Source organism: Silurus aristotelis, assembly GCF_946808225.1.
Source record: "Silurus aristotelis genome assembly, chromosome: 14".
NCBI classification, from domain to species: domain Eukaryota; kingdom Metazoa; phylum Chordata; class Actinopteri; order Siluriformes; family Siluridae; genus Silurus; species Silurus aristotelis.
Genome location: NC_139587.1, coordinates 21,277,589 through 21,297,955, shown reverse-complemented (window position 1 = coordinate 21,297,955; position 20,367 = coordinate 21,277,589). Strand labels below are relative to the sequence as shown.

General features: G+C 37.0%; 2 protein-coding genes across 4 annotated transcripts in view; one reads left to right on the top strand and one right to left on the bottom strand.

The window, feature by feature from the left end:
- Window positions 1-10,310: 10,310 nt before the first annotated feature.
- Window positions 10,311-20,367, top strand: part of chrm1a (cholinergic receptor, muscarinic 1a) — a 179,863-nt gene continuing 169,806 nt past the window's right edge. The window contains exons 1-4 of one of the 3 annotated variants that reach the window (XM_083560739.1): window positions 10,311-10,412; window positions 11,029-11,861; window positions 11,984-12,840; window positions 12,901-13,568. In XM_083560739.1, the coding sequence (XP_083416865.1) occupies window positions 11,130-11,861; window positions 11,984-12,703 (1,452 nt within the window). In that variant the 5' untranslated portion in view covers window positions 10,311-10,412; window positions 11,029-11,129 and the 3' untranslated portion in view covers window positions 12,704-12,840; window positions 12,901-13,568. The other 2 variants (XM_083560740.1, XM_083560738.1) reach the window with 2 other exon arrangements.
- Window positions 13,513-20,365, bottom strand: dpf2l (D4, zinc and double PHD fingers family 2, like). The gene is made up of 12 exons (XM_083560748.1): window positions 20,261-20,365; window positions 19,445-19,660; window positions 18,795-18,955; window positions 18,471-18,578; window positions 18,190-18,386; window positions 17,891-17,980; window positions 17,718-17,802; window positions 17,504-17,635; window positions 16,725-16,856; window positions 16,387-16,499; window positions 16,146-16,227; window positions 13,513-14,298 (listed from the first exon to the last, which is right to left on the bottom strand). Exons 2-12 carry the CDS (start codon window positions 19,633-19,635, stop codon window positions 14,216-14,218), a joined length of 1,374 nt encoding a protein of 457 aa, XP_083416874.1. The 5' UTR covers window positions 19,636-19,660; window positions 20,261-20,365; the 3' UTR covers window positions 13,513-14,215.

The window sequence follows — 20,367 nt, the reverse complement described above, 5'->3', positions numbered from 1 at the left end:
CTACTGCATTAATTTTCCTAGGCCAACCACTGCATCTATGGTCTGCGATAAGCTTAAAAATCACATCTTGAATCCCAGGCTGCTTTAGAACTCTTTGCCTGGGAGAGACCGTGCTGATGCAATAGAATTACATGTGTTTTGAAATGAGATCTATTTATATTCTTAATAAATGAACAAACCCTTAAAATAGTTACATGGTTGACTCAGTAGGATTAAACTAAGCACAGCATTGAAAAAGTAAAAAAATAACTTTCCAACTCCCATTTAATTTTTACTAATTAATGAAATGTTTTTAAAAAGTTTGTACTGTTCGTAAGTTTGCAGGATGACCCCACCCCTATCTAGAGGGCACAAGGGTTTAATATGATGATGATAAAAAAAAAATACTGTATACCCCCCTCTCATTCAACACTGTATCTCAAGTCTAACTAAATGCTAATGGAAATTTTCGGAGCAACATAAGACTATCATCCTAACAGCAATTAATGTAATGTATTTTACATTTATAGCATTAGGCAGATGCTCTTATCCAGAGCAACTTACAACTGAGCATTTGATTGTTAAGGCTCAAGGGCCCAGCAGTGGTAGCTTAGTGGTGCTGGGATGTGAACTTGTGACCTTCCAATCTAATCTTCTAGTCTCTTACAGAATTACATCAGCATTCAGGGACAGGCATTAAGCTGGTTTAAATCCTACCTGTCTGATTGTTACCATTTTGTAGATTTAAATGGAGAACTATTCAGGTTAATGCAAGTAAATTATGGGGTGCCACAAGGTTCAGTTCTAGGACCCCTGCTTTTCACAATATACATGCTCCCCTTGGAAAATAATATAGAAGGCATTAGATTAGCTTCTAATGTTATGCTGATGATACCCAGCTATATATCTCATAAAAAACAGACGAAACATCTAATTTGGCTCGGTTAACTGAGTTTGCTAAAGAATTAAAAGATTGGATGACACATAACTTTCTATTATTAAATTTTAAAAAGACAAAGATTTTGCTAATTGGCCCAAAAACCAGTACACGGGAGCAACAGCATTTCAACTTGCATTTACAAGCATGTACTGTAAATACTGTACTAGTTCAACAATAAAACTTGGGAGTTATTTTAGACATCAACTTGTCTTTTGAAAATCATATTACCCATATTACAAAAACGCCCTTCTTGCACCTTGCAGCAAAAATTGCTAAGCTAAGAAACATGTTGTCTATATCTGTTGCAGAGAAGCTCGTCCATGTGTTCATGACCTCCAGACTGGTCTATTGTAATGCATTACTAGGTGGTTGTCCTGCATAATTAAACAAGCTACAGTAGGTCCAGAATGCAGCAGCCGGAGTTCTAAAAAGTTAGAGAAAATATGACCATATAACCCCAATATTATCATCCCTACACTGGCGACCTGTTAAGTTTCGAATCAACTACAAATTATTGCTACTTACCTACAAAGTCCTAAATGGTTTAGCTCCCATGTATCTATCCAGTCTTCTCACACACTACAATCCATCATGCTCCTTGAGATCTCAAAACTCTGGACTTCTAGTAGTTCCTACAGAATAGCAAAGTCCCCTAAAGATGGAAGAGCATTCTCACATTTAGCTCCTAAACTTTGGAATAGTCTTCCTGACAGTGTTCGGGGCTCAGACACAATCTCCCAGTTTAAGTGCAGATTAAAGACATATCTTTTTAGCAAGGCCTACACATAACACATATCATATATCATAAGCTTGTGCTCCGCTACATCGAAAATAAATGCACATTATAAACTTGTTAATATTATGAACAGCAGCTATACTAATTCCTCTTGAATACCTCTTGAAGATTATAGACTTTTAAAAAGTAGATGCTGAGCCCGCAAACATCCCAAACCATCTAGAAACATACCAGCACTATTTGACTGTATAAGACTGTAGAATGGACATTACTCATAATCTTACATTCTGGTACTAATGGTAGTTTTCACTCTTCAGTGTTTTGTATTGTTTTAAGATTTCTAATCACACTATTAATATCACCCAAATGAGGATGGGTGCCCCTTTTGAGTCTGGTTCCCCTCAAGGTTTCTTCCTCATAGCATCTTAAGGAAGTTTTACCTTGCCCCAGTTGCCCAGGCTGCTTATCAGGGATAAACACACATCATTCACTTTAATTCTTAAATTATGTAAAGCTGCTTTGAGACAATGTCCATTGTAAAAAGCGCTATAGAAATAAAGTTGACTTCACTAGACTTGACTTGACCTTCCAATCTAGATTCCAATGCCTTAACCACTGAGCTACTACCTCTCAGTATTTGAAGGGGCAGTGTTCCTAAGTTTAGGAGACTGCACCATCAATGGCACTGTGCATTAAAGCTGGTACTATAACCTATAGTGACCCAACACCTCACTGAAATGTAAATTTAAATGAAAGAATTTTGTAAGTAGACACACTGAAATTCAGGAGACTCAAGGAAATATGAGAAGGTGTGGGAGAGAAAGCACTAAACACAGACAGGAACAGAGAGAGAGATTAACTGCTAAATGTTGACCCTGCCAGCTGGTAGCTGGAGAAGCTGCATGCAAGCACACACAAACACACACATGCACGCATATCTGGACGTAGCTCCCACTGGAGTTTACAGGCTGTCAAGTTGGCACAGAATGCACAAAGGGGGAGGGGGATGTGGAGACCTCATTAACCATCAATGACACGCAAAACTGAACACCATAGAACTATCAAAGCACCGTATCATAACACTCAGAAGTGTATAGTTGGGAAAAAGCTGCTTACTCCAGCATGCGCCATTACAGCAACAGTCATGTTAGACGTTTACACCACCCTTGGAAAATGTTCTTTGAAAGGTCAGAGAGAACATCCTCAAACCCTCTTTCCCTACTTACTCAGTTCTGCTTGAGAATCACAGGTATAGTCAGAGACTTTCACTGTAATCATCTATAGTTCATTTTCTCATATGCACAATATTCAAAGGTATCGCACCTTCAATTAATATTTACTCCAAAGCCACATTGCTGAAGAAAATTCATCTACTATTTATGACAGAACAACTGAAAGAAAGAAAGAATGGCGGTTTATAGGTGTCACATGTACTTTACAGCATTCTTTCTTCACATATTCCAGCAACTTTAGGTAGCTGGATTTAGAACACAGGGTCAGACATGTTACAGCACTCCTGGAGCATAGAGGGTTAAGGGCCTTGATCAAGGGCCCCAAGAGTAGCAGCTGAGCAATATCAGGGCTTGAACCCCCAACCTTCCAATAAGTAACCCAAAGGCTTTTTTTATGGTTGTTTATTTATTTATTTATAATTTTTTTCTAAACTATGATCTCCATATGAAAGGAACGGGATAAACCATGTCAAACAATATAAGTATTTGACACCTGATCCGTCTGGTCAGAATTCCACCTCTGCAGTTAGGCTAATTTAATGTGTATGTATTACAAGGAGATATGATAAATATACAGTGTTATTGGTACACAAGGCCAACAATACAGTACTTCATTAGTAATATTTACAGTTAACTAAATAGTGACTGACTTTTATGAATAGTGAGCATATAAGAACACAAAAGGAACAGAATGTGACAAAGAAACTATAATAAAATTCCCATAGAGGGCAGTAGAGTCGCCCTTTTAAACTACAATCTCCAAAAAAAGAGAAATTTTAAAATTAAGTATTAAATTTGAATTTTTTAGAATTAGAACGAAAAATTATTTAATCTTTCAAAAAAAAATCATCATCAATATTTTAGTGTTTTATGTGAAGCGTATTGTGGGTAAACAAGATATTCTTGCATGTTTTCCAATGGACCATGTGTATTGATGAATACTAGACTCTGTTACAAAGCTAGGGACCTACTTTATAAGACTAGGAAGCAAATTGTATTATAAATAAAGTTCGCACACATCTTTAACTTTTCTAATGTTAATTATTTAACTTTTGAACTGCTCATCAATAGTTCTGTTTTGTAGGGTTTTAATTTTCCAGTACGTAGAGATTTTTTTGGAATATTTGGCTTTGCAGATACACTGATCCTTTGACCTACTGCTTAACGTGTTTACTTGTAATGCACTTAGACATGCATCTAGTATGCAGTGACCCACGACCAATTAGATTAGTTTATAAAATACTTCAAGTGAGAATTTACCTTCTGGAAGCAAAAATTTAATTCAAATTTAATTCATATCCTGCATAAACAGCATGTATAATTTAGCTTGAATAATTTATTTTATAGCAGGAAACTGAGCCACATATACTGTATGTGCTCTATGTGCATGAATCATTGAACTTTGTGACCTTCAACCCAAATTCTCATAAATGCTCCAAAAAGCATTGAGTAAAAACGGAAAATAATGCTTCTATTTATTTGTTTAAATGTCCTCAGACATGCAATTAATCATAAAATAACACTCAGGAGATGGATATGCATAGATCTATGAATATGCATAGATCCATAAATTTAGGAACATTACTGACAAACTATGCCAGTAAACTACGTTTCATTAGTTATGGGTTGATATGAGTGGGATTTCAGTGTCTAGTATGCATTATCATGTACTCCTAGTGATTCATTTAACAGTCACCAAAACCATCAAATAATACCACACAATCATGTTTTTAAAGGTTACATTAACCATGTTAACCACAGACTGCAATGTCAGTGTCATAACAATTATACAGAATATCATTCAAAAAGGTACACTGCTCATAGCAACAAATGTGACAGCCTGCGATGGCTTGTACTGTATGTAAAGTACATAAGATATGTTCCTAACCAACAAATAGCTACACTCTACACTCACTAGCACACCCATATACCTGCTTATTCTTGCAAATATCCATTTAGCCAACCTTGTGGAAACAGAAACATCATGTACAAACATGTCAAGAGTTAATGATAATGTTCACATCACACATAAGACTGAAGAAAGAATGAATGAGTTTGACTGTAGTATTAATCAGACAGACTGTCTGTTTAGAGAACTTTCAGAATCTCTTGTCATTTTTATGTACAAAAGTCTTTATATATTTAGCATTGCTTCCTTGTAGCGCCAGGTTGTCTGGTTTGAATCTGGAATTAGGTTAATTCCCATTATTCCCATGTATCAGGTCTTTCTATCACCTAAAACAAAATAGCCCCTATGTATTAGAGAGTGTATGAATAGACCCTATATACAGAAAATAGTGATACCTGACTTCTCCACCCATATGTGGTTCCTCCCTTTCAGCACAAAGTTGAAGACACAAGGAACTGCAAAGGTCACCGAAGAACATGCAATTTCTTCTTTTGCAGCTAATGAAGGTTTACTTAGTTCAGAGATAGCAAAATACAAACATCCTTCACTCAAGTAGAAGTACAGATACTCATGTTCGAAAACTGGTAAGACTGGTAAAAGTTGAAGTACTGAATATAATGTTTCACTAAAGTTAAAGTAAAGAAGTTTGGGCTCTGACATGTACTTAATTAAAAAGTAGCCATTACTACTACATGTTTTAGTATCACACTGGTAACGGGACCACACAATATATTAATATATTAATACAAAATAATAAAAACAAAATTGTAACTATTGAATGTATCCAGGCTGAACAACCACCATATAGAACACAAGCAGAGAAAAGATGATGATGATCAGGTGATCAAGAATGTCTTTGTTTTCAGTCATGTTTACATCACTGACTCCCTCTGTCTCATCCACGTTAGCTTTACTTCTTGTTTCCTTCTGCCTTGCATGTTGTTAGCTTTGTAGTCTAGCCTACATCTGTGGTGTGTGAGAGCCAAGATATGATACACCAGTGGCAGGTTGAAAAAAACGTACAATGACATCAAATAGGTTGATGGCTGAAAACGGCATACAATGAAAAGACAGAATATTGATCATGCCACCAAATAGATTAAAACTTAAGAAACAGGCCTGGTTTAAAAATGTAAGGAGTAGAAAGTACAGATATTTGTGAAAAAAGTTTGAGTGAAAGTAAAAAGTTGACTAAAAAATAAATAGTGAAGTAAAGTACTGATACCAGAAAAAATCTACTACATCTACTACAAAATCTTCCTACAGTTGCAAAGTATTTGTACTTCATTACTTCCCATTTCTGATCTATGTGCTGTCAAGTATTTTTGGCTGATATTAGTGAAAATTTTCTCCTAGACTTTCTGACAGTCTGCTATGTTTATTTGTACCTTTCTGTGTTATGTTTTAAGCAAATATCTGGTATCTCCAAACTGTAAAGATCCACTTCCATATCACCTGGTTGGGGTGGTTTGGTTGTTCATATACCTTATTGACTTCTTATTTGTGTGACCATAAAGCATTTTTTTTATCTGATCCCTCTGTATATACCCTAAACATCTTGAGATTTCTTCCAGAAGGTTTATTATGTGCTGCTTTTTTTCTGGTGTAGGCATACAAAATGTTAACTATGTACCATGCAGTCCAGTTTGTTTAAAAACTATTTAAAACCTCATGTAACTGTTTACAAGAAGCCTACATTTGTGCGGAAGATGCTTGTTGGTTTTTGTCTGCATCCTGGACATTACTGATAATTATCTTGGTCATACTGATAAATATCTAACTAATCTTGGCTTGCATCCAAAGGAAACACTTCCTTTTCTCTATTGGAACAGCACTGTTTGATCAGTTCTGATTGACATTTAAAAAAAAAAAATTTCTAACATTATCCTTTTGCATTTAATTTTTTTTCTGTTTAACTGATATAAAAATAATAATAATTAAAAAAAATAATAATAAAATGTTAAGAAGGGCGTTTGAAACCGTACCGGCATAACTGTATATAAATGTGAGTGTAGTGAAAATGAAGTGTAAGATAAGTAGCACACTGCTTCTTTTTTTAGAGGAGCAGGATGTGTCATATAAAGTTCCTTCATCCACTGTGCAAGCAAAGATGTCCACAAAGATTCTGGAGAAACAGGATGCCCTATGTCATTATATCCTTTAATAATATTTAAATACTGCAAAAGTCATTGGATTGTGCAATATTGATCTGGCACAGATTCAGCACTTGAAGCACTCCTGAAGGAATGCTCAGTAATGTGCAGGACTTTAAGGGCAACCAATGTCACAATCCTGCACATTGTAACATTTGCACAATTCACTATTTCTTCACAAATGCTTGAATTCCTGCAGGACCTTTTCGTAAGGGAATGCAATGAATCTGCATAAGTTATAGTCTCTGTTAAATATTTTAAATAAAGATACTCTAAAAGATAAATATAGGCTTGTTACATTAACTTTACAAGCAAGCCGTTTTGCTGAATTTTGCCAAAGGGGATTTATTTTACTAAATTTAAAAAAAGGAAATGTTCACATACATTAATCCCCATGCAGAGGAAATAATGTTAACACTGGTTGCCGGAACATTCTGTTTTTTTTTTTTTTTTTTTTTTTTTTTTTGGGGGGGGGGGGGGGGGGGTCTGAAACTTTTGTAATTAATTTGAGATAACATTGAAGTAACATTTCACTGATTTGGGTTATTCCCCTAATACCCTGTGTGATCAATAAAGTATTCTGATTCTGATGAGTGATTCTGATTTATACTTTAAAGAATTTAGACCTCTCTGAAAGCATGGAAGTATACCAGCTATAAAACTTCTAAGAGGCCTTCAAGATATCCTGCTATACATAATTAATTGTGTAAATAAACCATTATTAAAAATACTGGCACCTTTAAAACCACACCTTGGCCCCTCCCTTCTTAAAAGTGCAAATAGTTGAGTTCGTCCTGCATTTTAAACAGTTTAATAGGGGCAGATTTAGAAGCAATCAGGCCTCTGACCCACCAAAAATAAAGGGGTAGGAAAAAGAACAAAGAAAACAAAGAGAAAGAAATTGAAATGGGTGCAACAGCTGTTAACTACTTTCAGAGGGTTAGATCCCCCACTCTGACCTCGGAGTTTGAAGAAGGAGTACACACATTTCATGCATAACAACAAAGAGACAGAGAGAGAGAAAGAGATTCACACCATCTGCCTGTTTCACCACAGCACTACGTTTGTCCTCAGGGATGATAGATAGATAGATAGATAGATAGATAGATAGATAGATAGATAGATAGATAGATAGATAGATAGATAGATAGATAGATAGATAGATAGATAGATAGATAGATAGATAGATAGATAGATAGATAGATAGATAGATGGATGGATGGATGGATGGATGGATGGATGGATGGATTTTAGTTTATTTTAGTTTTATCCCCACATTTTCAACAACATAATCGTGCGACGTTTCTGGGTTCAGCTGTTACATGTAAATTCCTGATTCTAATGTTATCTATTGGTTATATTATTTTTTACTTGTCACATACCTTACAGCACAGTGAAATTCTTTCTTCACATATCCCAGCCTTGTTAGGAAGCTGGAGTAAGCCATGTGCCCCTGAAGCACAGAGGGTCTTACTCAAGGGCCAAACAGTGGGAGCTTGGCAATACTGGGACTTAAACTTCCAACCAGTAATCCAGAGCTTTAACCACTAAGCTACCACCTCCCCAGTAGGACAGGACATTGTTTTAAATTTGTTTTTGTATTTTTATATAAATAAATAGGTTGGAAATATAAATTTCACATTTATAAACTAGACCCTATAAGTTTATCCATAATGAGCATGGCAAGGAAAAACTCCCATAGATGTTATGATAAAAGAAACCTTGAGTGGAACCAGGCATCCTTATCTGGGATAGGATAAGTCTTCACTTCAGACTTGCTCTGATTATCATTTAATTGTTTTGATTGAATGCATATTTAAGCAAAATAATCATGTAGTGAATTTTATTTATGAAATCACATGTTTCTGGTATTTTTTTATATTTAATAGGCTTTACACAGAGTAGGCTATGGTGCTGAGCTATACACTTGAGCTTCTGCTTATTTTGTGATTGTTAAGGATTGACGTAGATTGTATTTGTCCAAACTGCACGTAACCTATGTCAATATTTTGTGTAGTGAGGTGGTGGTCATACATGCCAGGTTAAAATGTAACAGAGAATGTTTTCATTGTTATTGTTACTGAAAAGAGTTAAAGTAACTAATATTTATATAGTGACATCACACACTTGCACTTATACTTCTCTTTCTTTTAGGTGATAGGAAGATTTAGTTAAAGTAATTCCCACAGCAGGATGCATGATGTCCAGTATCACATCAAATATTACGATAAAACTGTGGTGTAACACAGACAAGGTAGGCTTTGTTTTTTTTATATTCCTTTAGCCTAGCAGTTATACAAATACATGTAGTGTTTAATCAGATATGACTTTCCAGAAAGTTCATCTATTGAGCATAGTTGATTAATTGCACTTAACCTTTGTAGCAATTTTTCTAACACATGATGAATTTTTAACAAACACTTATATGTAGGATTTGCTATCTGATTATGACAAAGGAATGCTTCTTCCATTCTAATTCCTTTCCTGTTTATTGGGCTATGCAGATTAATTGTAATACCAAGTACCAACGATTCATTATAATACATTTAATTATAAACCTATCTGAAGGTAGAATTTTTTTTTTTTTTTTTTATGATTCATAAGTACATGGTGCCTTTACCTATTTGCATCATTTGTCTTTTCTCAAGTTTTTCGGAGATCCACTGCAACTTTGACCATAATAAAGCTGCTGAAAATTAATCAACTAATTCATCATTCACTGATCATATCTAAAATATCAAAAGTAATCATCCTCTTTACCACGGATTTATCTTGTGACACTATTTTTATTTAAATTTTAGATTTATTTATTTTTGTGGAATTGCATTTGCCACATAACTAATTTGTTTAGCTGATTTTTTTTTTAACTCATAGGGAATTGTGAGTTTTACGTTTAAATATTGAAATTTATTAATAGAAATATAATTATCAATTATAAAATGAAGTCAAATGTTAATACAATACAGTACTGTATACATAAAATATTTTTCAGTTTATGTTTGGGGTGGCGTCTGTTTATCGCGGTTTTTCGTTTATCGCGGGCAGTTTTAGAACGTAACCACCGCAATAAACGGGGGATTAGTGTATATGTTTTCGGGATCATTTTAACCAAAACAAATTCTAAGTAAAACACAATACATATAAGCAGTTGATAGTGAAGGTGGAGAAAAAATGAAAACCAAGTGTGTTGTTAATATAAAATATCAATGATGACATGAAGTGTTAACTGGTGTAGAATTGCCCCATAGTTTATTATTTTACAGTAACATCACACCCTACAAACATGGCCTACACTGACCCTGTTTGTTCAATGACTTTCTGTTTGTTTCCAAATGTTCTAGTTTGCTGTAAAGGGTGGAGCAAGTGGCTGGTGTTTCTAAATGATTACTGTTAATGAGGAAGCACCCTTCTAAAGATTTAACTAGTCATTGCTGGAAAAGGATCTGCATCCGTGGGAAAAGAGGTAGGAGCTTATGGAGTCTTTTGTCCTTCATGTTCCTCAGATTTGTTCCAAACTTTGAGAATAGTGTAGCTGAATCAAGGATTAATGAACTGTTCGGTTTTGCAGCTAGGTTTATACAAAGTTTTATGTAAAACTTTGACGTGAATCTTTGCAGAAAACATTTTGAATGCATTCGAGATTATGTACGATTGGAATTCAATAGCAGTGCCAGTTACAAAAGAATGTAATGGCATGTGTAGGGAGCTGATTAGGATATAGGGTTTGTTAAATTTTCAATGCAATGTATTTACAGCATAGATTTGGCAACAATACATCTAAAAAGATATTTGAAATCGCTCTCGATTTGATATGTGCTAATTAATTGTAGAAAACAAGCCATAACAACATAATAACACTTAGGTGTATAATGCAGCTCTACAATGGTACACCACATTAAGTGACTAGAAATGTTTTATCATAAAGTACACTACTAGGTGATTAGATAAGCGTTTAGATAAAGTAAAAGTATTTGCTGTGTCCGTTTCACCTTGCTACTATTGGACTACATTTATGTTTGAATAATTCTGTGTCTTACCCCTTTGTCTGGCATTGATTTGCTACTTATTTCTCCTAATAGGTTGCAACATGGCTATAGGACAATTATCAAAGTGGGCGCATGCGTGGCAGTGAAAGCCATGTAATGACCAGCAAATCAAGACAGTCATCTGGGAAATCATTATGATGAACCTTACAACAGCCACATTTACTCTGACCTGTTCATCCAATGTCACAGTGGCACCTATCGGGGGGTATATTATCACCTGGAGAATGTTGATGGTTACACTTATTACAGTCCCACTCTCGGTCATCACCATCATTGGCAACATCCTGGTCATCGTTGCGTTCCGGGTCAACCCACTGCTCAGGACGGTCAGTAACTACTTCCTGTTGAGCTTGGCTGTGGCTGACCTTATACTGGGCACCATTTCAATGAACCTCTACACCACTTACATTCTAATTGGACGCTGGACGTTAGGCAATCTGGCCTGTGATGTGTGGCTGGCTGTGGATTATGTAGCAAGCAACGCCTCTGTTATGAACTTGCTGGTTATTAGCTTTGACCGTTACTTATCTGTCACGCGACCTTTGACCTATCGAGTCAGCCGCACAAACACAAGGGCAGCACTGTTGATCGCTCTGGCATGGGGGGTATCTTTCCTGCTTTGGGCACCAGCCATTTTGTTCTGGCAGCACATAGTGGGTGAAAGGACAGTGCCTGAAGATCAGTGTTCAGTTCAGTTCCTGTCTCAGCCTGTGATCACTTTTGGCACTGCTATTGCAGCGTTCTACTTGCCTGTCAGTGTGATGGTGGGTCTGTACTGGAGGGTGTACCAAGAGACAGAGAGACGTTCACGGCAATTGGCTGGGTTAATAGCATCCCGTGGGGGCGACTCCAACAAGTCATCACAGGTGAGTTACAAATGTTTCTCTCTTTGGATGCAATAAAGACCATCATGTAGATTGTATGACCTGTATAATAAAAAGTTAATATAAACTTTCTTTATTTCATGCACATTTTTTGTCATTATCAGTCCCAGTCTAGTAGCAGCTTTTTAAGTGACAGTGAAGAAGCCAGAATCCAGACAACTATTCAGCCAAAGTTGGAAGAGAGCACTAATACCCTTTGTCCCTCCTTTACCCGGTGGACAGCAACATGGTGGAAAAAGAGTAGGATACATTACACTGGAGCTTCATCACACACCATCAACAACCACACACACAATGGCACAGACTGCTTCCTCAGCAGTGAGGATATCCAGAAAAATGCTGCATATATTCCTCTTGCTCAGGTCAATAACAGGCTGGACTTACTAAACAATGTGGATTCTGATGATCTACAAGTGGCAAACTGCCAATCAGAGAGTCAACAGTCCCCTGAAGAGATTCTCAATGTTACTTCAGGAGTGTCACCTCTTATGCAGGCCCGGGCACAGAAAAACCGTAAGCCACGCAGCTGGTCACTGATCAGAGAGAAGAAAGCGGCACGGACCCTGAGTGCCATCCTATTGGCCTTCATTGTGACGTGGACACCCTACAACATCATGGTGCTGGTGTCCACGTTCTGTGAACATTGTGTTCCTGAGAGGCTTTGGCAGCTTGGGTACTGGCTTTGCTACGTCAACAGCACGGTAAACCCAGTTTGCTACGCATTGTGCAACAAGCACTTTCAAGTTACTTTCAGGGCTCTGTTACTCTGCAGGTGGAGGGAGCAGAGAATGGGGAAAAGACTGACTTTTTCTCAGGACAGCTAGTCAACTCACTGGAGACTCTTTTCCTCTCATTTATTAATTGCCCTTCATCGTTTCCTTTACTTGCATCCTCTGAGAGAGGAGCTAATAACGTGAAGGTACAAGGGAATTTGCCCAATGAGACATCCTTGCTCTTTGAAGTGGCAGTTATTGAGACATGCACAATTGCATGAAAAGCATTACATACACATTGTACACAGTGCAATTGCCAACAAAAATACCATTAAAACACTTTTTATAGGTACATTGCAATCTAAATGTTGATGTTCAAGCCTTCAAGATTGTACATCGTCAACTTATGGGAATATCCTGAGGAAATTCATTCACGTAACCCATTGATTTTTCAGTAGTATTCTCCTGTTTTTTTTGGGAATGTGAACAATTTACCAGAATGGATTAAAAAATAATAAGCCAAAAGAGACAACTGACATCCCCACATTCACATCCCTCTAAAAAAAATAGATAAAAAAAAAAAGATACAACCATGACAAAACTGATGGAACAATGCTCAGGGCTAAAGGAGGTCTAACAGAGTATTAAAAAGAGCCCTTTTTATAACATTGTGAAGACTTTTTTTTATTATTATTATTATAATGCTGTGTGGATTTTTTAAACAATTTACTATTAGCTTTGATTTTGGTCACATGCCCACTTAAGAACAACTTGGACTGAAAAATAAGGTGGACATTAATGGGAACACACTGCGACTCTTTCTGAACACTATACTGGGTTAGATAATTAATGTTACTTTGTGTGTTAAGTCAGATGTTTCTGTGCAGATATATGGTGGAGCAATGTTTAACCATGAACACTTGTGTTACATGTATGTTTATTGAAGAAAGGGCAATATAAAAGGGACATAAGACAGCATTACATTCATTACCAAATACTAACAGACACAAAACTCCACAGTTTGTCAAATACTTAAATGAATGAAGGAAAAAATGCTGTTGAGAATGTGGACCTTGGCACCATTCATCCCTGCAAGGAAAAAAAAAACACCAATAAAAGTATACTTTGTTACATATAGATATTAAAATACACCATAATCCTGTCAGAATAAGGCCATGTGATTTCTTCTGACATGCGCCGTAAACAAGCAAGGAAAAAAACAACAACGTAAACAACAATCTGGCAACAGATAGAATATGAACCAGTTCTTCATATCCATTAGTGAGCAATAGTTATGGAAATAATCACTTTCTAGATTTACCTCAGCTCAAATCATTTAAAAACACTTAATATCTGTAGTAATGTGTCAGACTAGAACGTTGCAACCGTGGCGTGAAAGTGAAGTGCATGCGAAAGTGATGTCTCTGCGCATGTGCTGCCAAATAAAAGTCTCCTTCTCGTTCGATCTTCTCCGCTCCTTAGATATGCCACACCACGATGTTGTGAAGACATCAAAGTGTAGCTTATGTAGTGTAAAAAGGATTTATTTTTTTGGTGTATATGAGCTGGATCAAAGGGCGTGTGTGATCACGTGTTGTTTCATGAGCAGTCCTTGCGATGTGATTACTCTACTGTAGGATTCTGGCTTTGGTAGATGGAAGCCTTGTCCTTCAGAAGATCCAGACACAAACGACAACTCCAACTTCCTGTGCATGCAAGACATGAAATACAGGTTAATGATTATCACAATAGGATCGCAGTGCTGATTCGAACACTGACCACCACTAATCTAAAACAATTTGGCAAATTTACCTCGACTTTAGAATATAGACATTAAATTATAAAATATCGTGAGAATCACCGTTAGACAAAAGGACACTTGTGAAAACTGTGTCTGTTACTAAAGTTACATCATTAAAAAAAGCACACGTTATCATAGGCTGCTGTATTTCAATGAATTAAATACCAAAAACTAAAAAACATCTTTTTGAAGAAAGTCCATGTCCCTATTGGTCACTACAATTTCGTTTAAAAAGAGAAAATAAAAATAAAAAAAGGAATAATTCCCCCCCCAATACTCCAGAACCAAACTACAGAAAAACAGGTAATTTTCAATTTCTATGTGGATGCATGGAAAAGAAAACCAAACTAAAACAGAAAAAGGATAGATTTTCTTTATTGTCTACAACTATGACAGCAGGTTTACATCAGAAGTGGGCAGAGATAATATAGTCTATAGAGGTTGTTGTGCTACCAGATTTGCACATATTTACACATATTTGCACATATCTTTTACTATGGTTGAGCTATATTAGATGGATTTTTTATTGTATTAATATTTACGATATTTAATGAAATTCTTTTTTAATAAAGTAACTTATATATGACCTAGTGGTGCAGACTAAATACAAACATATGCAAATGGGCCATCAACATTCGGAATCCACTCAATGACATAACAAAGCCTATTTACACCCAATCTGCACTTTAACTTCTCTTCCCATAGAAAACAATTATAAAGATTAAGCCACACTCACTGATACTCGACCAAATTCACCACCCTGCTTATTAATAGAAGGTACTACAAACAGGCAAGCAGATGATGAGGCTAGAACATGAAAACAGCAAGCAAGATTCATGTTAAGCATTTTCCTCTTCTCTCTCTCTCCCTCCCTCTCTCCCTCCCTCCATCTATCCAGCATGTTTTGAAACATTGCTTGTTATGCATCTTTTGCATGTGCAAATTAAAAAGAGACATTTAAAACTTTTTTTTTTAAATATCGTAGATATTGATACAATAAAAATCTATGTAAAATAGCTCATACCTAATAAAAGAAAATTATGCATATTAGGTAGTGCAACAACCTCAATAGACTATGTAAGCTCCACCCACTTCTGATCTGAAACAGCTGTGAGATATTGATTCTGTAGTTCTGCATTTAGACATAATAAAAAGATCACACCCTTTTATGTTTTCCATGCAGCCATAGGGGGAAAAAAAACAATTGAAACAACAACAAATTGAAACAACAGTCCTTTTTAGTTTTTCACTTTCCAATTGATAATTAAATGACCAGAAAGTACAGGGACCAGGGCAGAGACTATTTTGTAAATTTCCCCTTATGCTACATGTAACATATAAGCACAGCCATAATAATATGGCTCTTATATAAAAAAATACCATCACCCAGATTTAAAATAAAGACTGCAAACATGTACTAGTACAATTTAGACACACAAGGAAACAGACACTGCATTTATTCAGGACAGATTTTTTCCAATATACTCATATATATATAGGAGGGCAGAAGAGAAAAATTGCAATGTTCATTAGACATTTAGTGACACCATGTGGTTTGAGGCCAAATTGAAGCCATTTTTGGGGCAGGGAAAAAAATATACATGTTCGATTTGCTTGTATTATAGTTATTTTAATGTCGTTTCTTGACCTTAAAAACTAGTCATTGCCATAGTTACTGTCCACTGTGTTGAGCATCCTTCCTTTCTTGTAATATTGTACAGTACTTTATTGAAGGATTCATTGTTAATTTACCTTCTGGTGGGTCAGACATTGGAGGAGTGAGGCAGTACATGTGATATCCTCTGTCGCAGTCATCACAGAAGAGAAGCTGGTCCTGAATCAGCACGAACACAAGAGGAAACAGTCGAGCGGGAAAATGAATGTGTGTAAATAGGCCTATTGCATGACATTAACATCTGAATGTAAGACATGCAGGGATTGACACGTGAGAGTGTGCGAGTGTGCGAATGTCTGAAGAGGTCACTGAACTCACATCATTCTCAGACGTGCCACATACATTGCAGCACTTGCATTCAATGCACTGCCAGCGGTATGTTTTGACGGCTGCCATCATCACTGCTGTGAACTGCAGGCAAGAAGGATGACCTGAGGAAAAATTTAAAAGGACATTGATCATCATGCCAAAATATTACAAGCTACAGACATCATTGGCCGTAGTTTTTTTTTTTTTTTTTTAAAAAGGGGTAATCAATAAAAAGTGACAATAACTACCCAATAACCTGAGTGTTACCATTACTGTCCTGTTAGAAGCGATTTCAGTGTTGTTCCTGTAGAGCTTACACTGGATTATATAGAAGTGAGACACCATACCTGAGCGTCCACAGTCAGAGCAGGACACCAGCTCCTCAGACTGGCCCGTCTTCTGGTTCATGTTGGAGTCACCCAGGCAAAAATCACAGTAATCATTTGGCGGTGCCAAGCCATTCGGACCTTTTTTAGGAGCTACGAATAAACCGAGCATTGAGTTTTTGTGTGTGTAATACAACAATTTACATTACAACGCATTTTATATAAATGTAAATGAATGGCAATAACTCATGAAATCACAGTCAAAAGTTTCAATGTGCTCACCAAATACTGACTGCTCTTAAGTACTCGATAATATAATTGAATATGGCACTACTTTGTTAGATATGTGCATTAATGTCGACTAAGGAAAATAAACAAGTCATAAATTGTGTTTACAAGAATTCAACAAGTTGTTGACCAGTATTTCAGCTAATACATTTACTTAATATCCACAGTGAATTACACATGGAACAAGATGCAACTGACCACTGAGTGTTCAGTGGCCTGAAAGTGGCAGCTTTGTGATGCTGGGATTTGAACTGAAGAGCTCTATGAGGGGTCTCCAGTCTTCACATAAAATAAAAAAAATACATATTTGTTTGGTTTGGATAGTGTCATAATTTTCTGGTTATATCTTCAACTAGAGCGTGTCTGTATGCAGTAGGGGAGTTGCACAGCCTTTTTTTGATGAAATTTATTGCACTTAGTTCCATATAATAACTTTTCCTGGGTTACGGGGTTAAGGTTTTGTCCACCAAAATGTAGAATAGTGCACATAATTTAAGCAGAGGAGGACTTACTCTTGGTTTCCTCCTGTGGTGCAGGAGTGTGGATCTCAACTTCTTCTTTATCCTCTCCCTCTTCTTCAGCCAGGTGAGAGTGGGTGTAGTGGTAGCTCAAGCCTGGTCTATTCTTATAGCGTTTTCCACAGACTAAACACAATGGATCAACGGTCAAATAAACATGGTTTAGCATGCACAAACACGTACAGTACACCAGACTAACGTAACTTACTATCACAGGCATATGGTTTATCACGATCTTCCAGTGCTGCTGCAGCGGCTTCTGCTTTCTTCTTCCCATTTCCAACTCCACGACCCTAGCAGACAGAGAACATCAGCTACTTCTGACAAATGTGTTCTATTAGAAAATTGTTATTAGGCTGCAGTGCGTCAAGTGTCAGCCACCTTAGATTTTCCTTTCCGTCTTTTCGGGGTCTCCTCCTCAAAGTCTTCATCGTCTAGGTCGTCCAGATAGTCTTCGGGTTCAAGGATTCTCTGAGAAAACATCAAATGTGGTAAAATGTGTTCGAGGCCACAGCTAGGATTGATTCTATGCTGGCTTATATAACAAGGGAAATGAAACGCCATTTGATCCAAGAATTCACTCTACGATTTTAGATTTCTGCTGTGTGACTTGCAAAGGGTATACTTTTTGAACTCCCCAAACCAAAATCAAAAATGTGGATGTCACATCAACTAGATACCTTTCTGACACGTGTGGATCCACTGTGGCTACTGGCACCAGCGGTGCCTGTGATGTCGGCCAGACTCTGGTCTTCCTCTGGACCCCTGAGCTCTGGAGCAGCTCTCTTATCCAGGGGTTCTCCTTTTAGCAAAGCCTCCAGGCTGCTTCCATCCAAAGGTCCCAAGCCATCTTTTTTCAATCCCAATTCAATTTCGGCTTTTAAGAAAGGCATATGGTTAATGACGGAAAAAGAGCTACGTCTTAAAATTCTCATTAAGATTAAATACCAAGATGGATTACCTGCTTTAAGTGGGGGGAAAACCAAAGCAGGGTCCTCTGGTGGATGTGCCCTTCTCTTTTTTCTCCAGCGGCGGGCAGGGTATGTGTACAGCTGTCCTGGTGCTACCCCTTGTTGAGAAAAAAGAAGGCACTAAATAAACGAGTAATGGGGAGGGGGTAGCTCTGTGGAATTCTGATCGGAAAAATCATGAGATCGGATCACAGCAATGTCAAGCCACCGCTGAAGCGCCCTTAATCAAGACCTCAACAATTGTCTGTCAAATGCCAAAAATGTAAGTCATGGAGATGGTGCAATATGTATATGAATAAAAAACATCGCAAAACCTGCACTCCTGTGCCTTTTCTCCATCCAGATGTAGCAGTTGCTCTGAGCCACTCCAGTCTGAGAGTCGAGAAAAGGCATGAGGATGCTTCTCTCTGCACACAGCCGGGCATTGTAGCTGTGGCACTGCTCCATGGCATCTTTGTAATACTGCTCTCCCATCCTAACGTCCGGAAAACACACAAAAGTTCGTGAGTCATTTCAAGATAGAAAGGAATAAGAGCATGGAGTACAATTCAGGTGTTTCGGTATATAGCCAATTAAACCGAATAATCGATTAAACACATCATTCACAAACAATAGCTGCAGCTGCGGCTCTTCTATCCAAACAAGAAAGCGTTCAATACAAACATATTCTACAATAACCACATGCTTTCGAAATGTGTTTGACGCACAGTGAATAAATACAACGTGTAAAGTAATAATCTTGAGTAACTATTAAGCTAATAAGCTAGTGTTGTTTTCTTGGAAAACAATGAATGGAAGCGGTTAGCGAGCCACTGCATAAATCGAGTAAAGTGGATTCGCTTTCACGAACACTTTCACTTCGTTCAAGAGATAACTTGTTCGATTCGGAGAGAAGCAGAAAACCCAACAAGCGTATATTCGTTATCATGTGAAGGGAAAAAAAAAATCTTTAAAATCAACTCACACTTTAACAACATTCTCAACGGCCGCCGCCATTTTTTGATGTAATGGTCGTAATGTTTTAGTGCGCATGCGCACCACTACAACGCTGCCAGATGTTCGCACCCCCACGAAACCTCCATGAGCGCGATCAGTGTCCGATTTCTGTCCTTTTGTCTTCAAACCAAATCCCCCACAACACAACCAAATGTTCATATGAAGAGCAGTGTTTCCCTGAATTCTACAATATAAAATAATACAAGCAAAACAAACAAGTAAACAATCAGTCTATTAGATAGGCAAGATAATTCCTGATTTAATTAGGGAAAGCATTGTAGGTAGAAAACAAGCGATTCACGATTTATTTGCGTATATTCAGCATCAATTGCTTCTATTAGAACGAACTGGTTTGCTATACACCCCCCCTGCTTAAAAGACAATAAAGAGCAATCTGTCCTTGATTTCCGTACTATATTTTATTCAGAAAAACAAATGTATGTATAAAAACAACCACGAAAATGGGACAGCTCATTCATTATTTAAAGCTCTTTGTCAGAATGAAACGTTTTAATAAAAGAAAAAAATTACAGGCGCATATAAAATGTTAACAGAATGCATTTATTTGCAAATCACGTATAAGAATGTTATATTCTAAGTGGTGTCTACTCTTAAATCGTATCCAATTGATTCAGATGATACGATGTAAAGCTCAGAAGGATGAAACAATGATATTGATCTGGTCTTTGCTTTATTTTGCAAAAGCAGACTCAAGCGGTTTACATTTGTCGGCGCTTTTACATTTTATTTTTATTGGCAGTCAAAAAAAATGAATAAAACGTACACTTTTTCTGCGACGCATTAAATATAATAAGGACATTTTTATTATTGCTAGATTCTGGATGCGCCGACATGCTGCGTGCACGCGCGTCCGCCATTTTCTCAAACCTG

What these genes read in the sequence shown, in the direction of transcription:
- dpf2l (XM_083560748.1), bottom strand. Translation starts at nt 19,635, where the DNA reads ATGAACATTTGGTTGTGTTGTGGGGGATTTGGTTTGAAGACAAAAGGA. An exon ending in GTTGAGAATGTTGTTAAAGT is followed by an intron (nt 18,956 to 19,444) that starts GTGAGTTGATTT and finishes TCCGGACGTTAG; the next exon opens with GATGGGAGAGCAGTATTACA. An exon ending in GATCCACACGTGTCAGAAAG is followed by an intron (nt 17,981 to 18,189) that starts GTATCTAGTTGA and finishes ATGTTTTCTCAG; the next exon opens with AGAATCCTTGAACCCGAAGA.